This window comes from Neolamprologus multifasciatus, chromosome 20 (assembly GCF_963576455.1).
Source record: "Neolamprologus multifasciatus chromosome 20, fNeoMul1.2, whole genome shotgun sequence".
NCBI classification, from domain to species: Eukaryota; Metazoa; Chordata; class Actinopteri; order Cichliformes; family Cichlidae; genus Neolamprologus; species Neolamprologus multifasciatus.
In genome coordinates, this window is record NC_140458.1 from 30,363,325 (window position 1) to 30,372,650 (window position 9,326).

The window sequence follows — 9,326 nt, forward strand, 5'->3', positions numbered from 1 at the left end:
GCTTCCTCTGATCTGCCTACCCTCTTATTTCTTAAACGTCTATCTCTAGCCATTTCTTTTTCCATCACTCTATAGCAACTTTTCCCTTTTTCTCTATTTTAGGAAAATCCCATCCCATTACCTAAATGAAAAGCGCTGAAAAAAAAGCCACTAAAAAACTCTTACCTCTGTACTTTCTGTTGTGCTTCGTTGTCTGTCCATTGTAAACGATCGTGGAGCTCATCATTAGCTCTCGAAGAGGAAGAATGAGCCACAGTTTGATTACCTCGGTGACTCTATGGGCTCCCGCAGTCTGCTTACTGAATTGGACGCAGACGATACAGCCTCGCACAGGCAATTATATCTGCCTGCTAAACATGTCACACATAATAAACACATGCTTCTGACAGACAAGGGACAAGAAGAAGTAGTCGCAGTCGGGGGAAAAGAAGAAAGAAAGTAAAGACATGACCACATGGGTTTATCAACCCGGTCTTCCTCAAGTGGAAACCTCTAACAGTCCAAATGACTGCATGCCAGTGAATTCAGGAAAGACAACAGTCGCTCAAATTATGCAAGCCAAAGATCTGCTAGTGAATGGCAACCCTGGAAGAACAAACATTCTTACAGATTATTTTTCCTCCCATGAGTGAGATAAATCCACACAGATGAGCCCCGCGTTGAGGTCGAAATATCTCAAAATTCAAGCTTTACTTTAGAGAGTTTCTGATCATTTCAGTCTGCATGTACAATAATCTGAGGTAATCTGATTTTGGACACTCTCCCTTCAGACCACAATAAGATCACGGTAGGACGCCAGGCTGGTAATATTTGTAAAGAATACTGAGTCAAAACAAGGGAGGGAAAGAGCCTTAAACCCCTGGCAAGGCACTTATATCATTGCCTATGGTGTTTGCACAGGACATACCTCAGGAAGCTGAGACAACTGAGAGTGTTTGTCCAGCTTTCAGCCTCCTCCATGCATACATAGGCAGAGCACATACATGCAGCACATACAGCACAGTACATACATAAATCACATAATGTACATTTTGTTTATATGACCGTACATATTAACAGTAAATGTATCCGAGACTGTAGATCTGTACATTAGATACACACAGTAAATATGTAGAGTATTTACATGTGCACTTACATGCAATGATTAAGTAAATACACACAAGCTTTAAATTGTGGTTAATCAAGCTATTAATTCATTATTTCAGCCAATTACGTATTGGCGAGAACACGGGGAACAACAACGATTTAACTGTCTTGCCCAAAAACACAAAGATATAAAGACAGGAGGAGCGGGAAATTGAACTGCCAACCCTGTGATTAGTGAGAGACCCACGCCACAGTCAGCCAAAAATTGTCAGAAAAGCCACATTTACACAACGTCACATTTAAAGTGATGTAAAAGCAGGAAGACAAGTCTTTTTTCACACAACCAGAGAACAGAGGGATTGTTTCCTGGATGCACGACTTAACTGATTAAATACGTAACTCTTTAATCATTTCAAGGCACATTTTTGCACTCCCTTACGTTTTTTTCAGTGTAGCTTTTCCAGCTGAAACAGCTGCAAGTTTATTAAATATAAACCCACAATGAACTCTGTCACCAATACAGATAGACAAATAGAGCACTCCCCCACCGTACGCATCTTCTAAATGTGTTTTCAGCCATTAACAAACATAATCAACATTTAACTAAACACCCAGGGGCCTACTCTGCAGCAGGTGCTGGCTCTGTTTCTTTTTCTTTCTCCTTCTTCTGCCATAAGAATAAGAATAAGAATGCCATCGCATTGCCCCATGGGAAGGCCCGGGCAGACAAATGTAAGCACACTGCAGCGGGGCGGCTGGTCTTAATTATTGTAACAGACGCTGAGGGGGATGCACTGGTGCCCACCAACGAGAAAGTAGCTTAGTGCTGCCATTGCCAATAATTAGCACAGGGAACCCCCCCACCCCCACCCTCACCACTCACACAATCATACTGTGACACTCAGAACCTAGATCAAACACAACGACTACATTTTAAGGGCCAAACCAAGAAACGCGCGGCATTTTAAAGCCGTGTATCATCGTGTGTCTCATTTCCTTAATCTGTCAAAATCCATCCAAAACACAGCTGGCAAAAAAAAGCAGAAAACAACCAATGCAGGCATCTTGCGTTTATTTGGGCAGAAGACTTGTCCAGCAAAGTCGCTTATGAAACAAAAAGATCATATAGCAAGAAATATCTGTGCCATACACTGGGTCCTGTGACTCAGCCACTGTCAGAGCCAATTCCAGTTTTATTGAAATGATTTCAGATGGTTGGAATCCCTATTAAAACCTCTTCTGTGTGTCGGGGCAGGGAGAATATGATTTAGTAGCTGTTTTTGCTCTGCCCCTGTTCGCTGTGTGTCACCGGCCCTTACTGTGGTATGCATGGCCTTCCTCTGCACAGGGCTATGAAAGCAATTGTGATTGTGATTCTGTAGTCAGCAAAACGCTTGAATGGCCCCGAGTTAGCATGCACGGGCACACACACACACACACACACTCACAGTGTCCCCACACTGGGCCACTGATTACTTCAACCCATTTGACTCACGCTCATCCTTTGATTCTCCCTTTCTGCCTCTCTGTCACATACCACAGAGTTTATTACAACAGTGAAAACACTGCTCAACATGAGCAGGCACTACAGCCAGCATTACAGGCACTGGCTAATTTGTCAGCCATCTTTAAGTACTTAAGTTATTAAAAAATAGCCCCCAGTAGATTGAGGCAAAATGAACCGTAAATTCATGAACAGTGTTTATTCAAGAGCTTGTTTCAGTTGAGGATGATCAGTTGATGGAAGCTCGCTGACTATGTTAATGCAAAGTAATCAAACCTTTGCACAGCACAGACAAGGTAGTCCTATAATAAAAAATAAAACTGAGATAAGGCATTCAAATGGAGCGCATCATTCCCCGGCTTATCTGAGGCAGGGGAGACCACCAACTAACAAAGCCTGCTCTTCAGTTCTGCTCTATCTAACCAGATATCAGTTGTTGGGAGGATATATGAGCTGGGTGGGGCCTGAGTGTATAAACACAGGCCTTACTATCTCTGCACTCTATTGCTATATTGTAGGCAGCACCTCACTCCAGCTACAGCAGCAGCAGCGGCAGCAGAAGCAGCAGCAGTCAGCAATGTTTGATTAAGGTATTCAAATAAAGGAGCAGACACTGTGTTCCCATTTCACAGAGCAAACCAAAAGTGCTGGACAAACGAATAGCCGCAGTACAATTACAGTTGGACATGTTGTATACGACGAGATGTATCTGTTTACTTTCGGCGCTTACTACACTGCAAATTTGTGCACAGCATATATGAGTAATGTCTGTGCCATGCAGTCTGTCAGGAAGCTGACAGCATTAAAAACACAGTACAGTTTCATATCACCATCAGAGCACAAAGCTTTGGTAATGGTATTATTTTGTGTGATTTCTCCCTGGCTGTGGGAGTTCACCCCAGTAATAACACAGACTCTCACAGTGAAATAAAGGGAGTATTGAAAGTACTGAGCTAGATATCTTCAAGGTTATTTATAGACCTTTGTGAATCACCTCAATCTGCACTTAAAGTACCTTCTTCTCATTTTTTTTTTCTTTTATACCCTCTTTTTTTTTTCCACTGAACAATGGATGAGTAAACACAGCCTTACCACAAACTGATTTGGTTAGCAGATGATTCATGGTTTTTAATGGATAACTAAAGACAAACCACTGCTCCAAAACCTTGGAAAACTTTTCCTACTTGCAAAATGCTTTCATTGGTTATGGAAAACACTGCCAATTTAACAGAGGTGATTTATGCACTGTCATATTGGAAGATGTTACAGAAAGACTAAGAAACACCTGACCTAGAACATGCACCGAAACATGAATGAAACCAACGACGGCTCCAAATGAGCAACATCACAAAGGTCGAAAGCATGACAGGAGCACGTGTGCCCCGGAAGTCACAGAAAGTTGCTAATTACTCAAACTCAGCTTGCGTCCGCACACAGTATCCAAATTGAGTCAGCAGCAGCAGCAGCACACAAAAAAAGAGGTTTGCAAATAAACAGCTAAAATACAAACACATGCTCATTTTATCCAATTAAACTCGTGCGTGACTCAGATTAACACCATTAATTTCACAGCGATAAAAGGAGAAATGTTTTCTCAGACTGTAAATTGCTTTAAAAAAAAAAAAGGGAAAAAAAGCAGCCGTAGAAAAATAATGCTAAATCGCATCTGGTGTTTCTTTTTATTCAAATTATTTTGAATCTTTTCCAATAATAATAATCCCAACTGAATATATTTGAGCTAAACTGAAAGCCAACAAATCCACCAACAAATTCGACTACAAACCAAAATACCCGCGTGAATATGCAAAGTAAGCCCTTCAAAACAATTGACCTCAATGCTATGATTAGCCTTTTTTTTTTTTGGCTCTGTGCGTAGCTTAAGAAAGAGACACGGGATGGGATTTGAAACTGGCCAACCAATTTTTGTCAGAGATGGTTAGCAGCAGGCAGATGTGTAGATAAAGTACCTACACAACAAATCTGATGTCTGTTTTATGCCGCAGTTGCTTTGACAAGTGCTTGAGGAAAGGAACTTGACCTTGTGCACTGTGTCAACAGGACACCAAATGATCCCTGCTGGGGCCTGCCTCATTTGCATTGCTAGTGAAGGTAGTTAGTGTTACACATGTGATGATAACAAATTATTCCTCCCCTGGTGGAAAGAAACCCAAGCAAAGGCAGTGAGGGGGATTTCAATAATTCAAATGAACACTTGTATTTTCGAGGGCCACCACACTTTATGTCTAAGTGACAATAGTTGGTTTCTCCTCTGCGAAAGCTCTTTATATCGTTTAATATCTACTGGCTTTGTTTCCGAGATTCATGCAGTGCCTGGATATCAGCATATTCTTAGGATTATCCGCATGGTGGATGATCCCAATTCATTTGACCTACAAAAAAAGATAGCCTGTGCAGAGGAGACAGTTATATGGGCCCGTTTTTGTGTCACAGGTGTATCGATAAAAGCTTTATATGGACCTCATTTGTGATCAAATGGGAGGCGCTTATGAAAACCAAGTCCAGTTTGCTTTATCTGTCTTGGACACTTGGGCGTTGTGTGATCAAACCTTAACAAAGATTACTGTGGTGCTTTTTTTTGTTTATTTTTTGTATCTATGTATCTACACTTGATTACTGGAATGTCCCTGTCAGTTACAAAGATTTTCCATTGCCCACACATTGAAAGTAAAACATCCCCAACTGTCTTTTGCATGATTTCCCTCATTGTCATACCTGAAAGCCGTGTTTTATTTGAGAAAGCCAAAGATCTCCAAAGCACCGTTGCCTTATAAGAAGTATACAGCAGCAGGTCAGCATCCTGAGCCTGGTGATTTGTAATATTCCAAGCACGGTGAGTGAAAACAACAAACTCTTATTCAGTGATTGCAGATGGCTGAGATGCTGTTAACACTAGCGGAAGCTGTAAATTAGGCAGTTTAAAAATTGTTTTGCTAGTATTTCCATACGTTCACTTTGCCGTACTTATTAGTATGTCACCTGTAATCTCTTCTTCCTTTGTGGTGTTTTTATCTCTCATGGCAGCTTTTCAGTTGAATACATTTGGAGTTCCAGTGTTTTTCCAGCTTCTGGATTTGTTTGTTTTTTTGTTTAGTCTTTTTGTTGTTGTTGTTGTTTTTACACTGCTCAGTCTTTCTTTCATGGAATGATTTATTTATCTGCTTCGTAGTTTTGGAAAATGTCAAACAGCAAAATATTCATAATGTTGTTTTAAATGCCACCTGCTCCCTCACTCGGGTCAGTGCAGTTCACAAGGCTAAAGGCGCGGGTGTCAAAACTGAAGGAGAGAAGAGGGATACTTGTACAAGCCAGACTGTGGTTTCTCGTTGCAAAGTAATTAACGGTACATTACTGGCACGGATCCATTTAATCGCTGAACTCCCAGCGGAAAAACCATGTAAGCCATAAGAAATCATTGAGAGGGAAGATAATGTTGGATTCAGAGAGCAGAGCGGGGCAGTATGGATTCTATACAGTCCCTGGTATTCCACATCGGGTGGAACACTTAATGTTAGCTTTGCGCAAAATTCAAGTGCAGTTTCACCGAGAAAACAACATAATAAACATGCTTGCAAAAGAAAAAAAGAAAAGTTGTGCTGCACATTAAAAAAAACAACAACAGGAAAACAGAAAAGATTACAGGTTTAACTCTAAAGTAAGTAATATAAATTGTGACAGTCTTGCTCCGCACTAGGTTAAAACCAGTGCACCCTGACCCAGGTGCGTTCGGAGCAAGTGGGCGCTTCTGTATAAAACGCCTCCAAAACACGCATTTTTATTGCGTGAACGTGCAGACAGACAGGTGAGACATCGTTTCAGTGCACGAGACTACACAAATAGTTATTTACCTTGTTCGTGTGATAATAGTCCAACGAGCTCAGGCAACTTGGATCAGTCGGTAGGGAGCATGAACCCACATTTGCCGGGGGCGCAGGATAAAATCTCACGTCCATCTCAGACTGTGCGAGACTGAAGGCATGAAATCACTTTCAGCGTCTTTGACGTACTATTGTCCTGGCAAACACAGCGCCAAAGCGGGAGAGACGAAAAGAAGTGAGGGAGTTTTACTCGGCGCACTCTTCCCTCCTATCCGTTCGCGGCCGAACTTCGGCACCAACTCTAAGTGATGCGCAGTCCTCCTCAGAGCCCCGCGCCGGGATGCGAAACACTCACTCACTCACTCAGTCAGTCACTCACTCAAAAGCGAGAGTACAAATTCACTGATAACACACGTGCTGGCAAAACAATGCAAACATCCAACTTAGATCCTGTCTTACTGGGTATTTCTAAAAGCTGAACAGCAGCCCGCAAACCTGCAGCCTGTCCTGTCCCGCCGCTCTCAGGACTCCATACAGGCTTTGTTATGGAGGTGCATATTCTTGCATTGGTTCCAGTACAGAAGTGGTTGGACTTCCCTCTGCCATGCGACCTCTGCCGATAATAAACGGGAAAGAGGAACGGAGGGAGAAGGGGGAGGGGAGATTGGTGGCTGCCTTGGCAACCGCTCTCCTTTCTGCAACTGCGCGCTTCTGATTAGCTGGAAATGTAGTAGTGTGCACGAACGTGCATTATAAAGCGCACTCTGCTTCCATCAGAGCTTCATAAAGGCTTCCATTTGGGTTATTGTGCCAAGGCGGAAGGGAGGAGATTGCACAGTCTTTCTGTAGTTCGATCATGTTTTTTGTGTGTTTTCATTTTTCATCTGCTTTAGACATTGTAAAGCTCCTTGAGCAACTTTATATATATATATATATATATATATATATATATATATATATATATATGCTGCGATCACTCCATTATAGCCTCCATTATAGCCTGTATAAAGACCCATCACAAAAGACCCGTCCAAAGCAGTACGAATGTACATGTATGCCCATCTTCTCATTTACTGTATTCGTTTTTTATTAAAGTTTTATACAGTTTTCGGTGTTGAAACAGGGATTAAAAGGTTTATCTATGTAGAGTCTATATAGTGTTTTGCAAAAATATACCCAGAAACATTAAAAAGTAGACAACAATGCAATGCAAAGATGCTGCCTTGTATAAGATATGGTGTGCTGAGAGTGGAATAAGTACAAGGAGGTTTAATCTTGTATTGCCACACAGTTGCAAATGTGTATGGAGACTAGCTAGGCTTGTGAGAGCTGTATCTGACAGCTCACTGAATGTGATGGATAGCACACCCTTGCCCTGTGATGTGCATGCACATTTGATGTTGAAATGGCCTATCCATGGGACCATTGTCTTTCAATCATGTCAAGGCAAAGTACAGAACAGAGCACATTTTCTGCTGCCTGGCGTTATTACTATGCCACAGTTTACAGCACAATCCATACACCGTGCCTGCACAGAAATGTTCTTCAGTCCTCTTGCTATGCTGTTCACTTTAAAGATACCTAATTTGATCCTTTTTGGGATGCATCTGCATTAAAACAGTGATAATCTGGACTCTTTATCAGTCTTTATAGTGCTGCAGACAGGCTTTCATTAGGTGAACCTGCATGTGAATAAGGGCGCATGTAACACAGAGGAAGGGTGTAATTGTTTTCACACAAACCGTGACAGCAGCATCTGCCCACTGCTGCAGTTCTTATGTTCCCAACCTTCTGAAATTCAAAAAGCCGGTCATTATTTCAGCAGGTCTATTATGCTGCAGTGCAACCTCTTTATTTAACAGTGAGGGCCCTACACTGGTAGGCACGTCCTGCCACGGCCCGGCACACAAAGGGTTAACCACATGGCTCTGTGCCATGGCTTCATGGGAATGGAATGTGGAGTGCTGTGTGTGCAGGGCTCCTTTCCCAGCATCCCTCACTGCCCAGGCGCATGCTAATGATCAGTATTATTGAAGCACAATTGATGGGCTAGCAACCAAACAAGAGAAACTAATTACTACTAAGGCTTTATTGTCCTTTAATTACCGAAGCTCTATGGCAATTAGTGCTGCACAAAGACACAGCCCTACTTTAATCTCAAATAAAATGTGATGCAGATGAAAAAATTTGGAAGATGAAAGGTAGATAAGATAATTTGGCTTTCGGTTCATTCTGCAGAAATGATGCCTGATTTGGGTAAAGCGCGGAACAACAAAAGAACTGCTGAGGACCGTGCTAATTTAAACTGAAAATCATCTCAAAACAGATTCAGCGTGTGATATTTCAGTGACCTTGGACAGCTAAATAGCCAAAAAATGTGGATGCTGAAAACCTGTTTCCAAGTTACTGTAGAAAACATTCAGGCAAGCCTCCAACACTTGAAGTCATTAAAATATGACTTACAAAGTTGCCGTTATGAAAAAGAACAGTGTCTTTGCAAAGTCACTCTTTAGCTGTGTTACACCTTTCTGAGCTACTTCATTACTGAAAGAACTGTTCAGACCCAGCTTGGGCAGGGGAAAGTGAACCTGTGTAATATTTATAGTGGCTAGGAGAGTATATGTAGCTATGCTCAATATCAGTTTATTCTCAAGGAGACTGTAACAAGATTTCAACTTGGGACAAGATAACTTAAATTGTTCTCTTTGTTCTCACTTTGAGCAGTTGCTGAACCCTCCCTCCCCCCTTCTGCATCGGACTTTTCACAGTTTCGAAAGTATCATATCCATTTTAAACATCTAAGCGGGTTCATTCATTGTTAAAGGAGTTTCAAAATTAGTGTAAAACATACAGTGAAGTGAAGCTACACGTGTCAGTGATAGCCTCTACTAATTAAAACT

General features: G+C 41.7%; 1 protein-coding gene across 3 annotated transcripts in view; it reads right to left on the reverse strand.

Moving 5' to 3' along the window:
- The window catches only part of LOC146495241 (TOX high mobility group box family member 2-like), an 85,368-nt gene extending 78,214 nt beyond the window's left edge, over positions 1 to 7,154 (reverse strand). For 2 of the 3 annotated variants that reach the window (XM_085147277.1, XM_085147276.1), the window contains exon 1: positions 6,457 to 7,153. In XM_085147277.1, the coding sequence (XP_085003403.1) occupies positions 6,457 to 6,561 (105 nt within the window). In that variant the 5' untranslated portion in view covers positions 6,562 to 7,153. Of the gene's footprint in view, positions 1 to 6,456 lie in introns of all 3 variants that reach the window. The other variant, XM_085147275.1, reaches the window with a different exon arrangement.
- Positions 7,155 to 9,326: the final 2,172 nt, after the last annotated feature.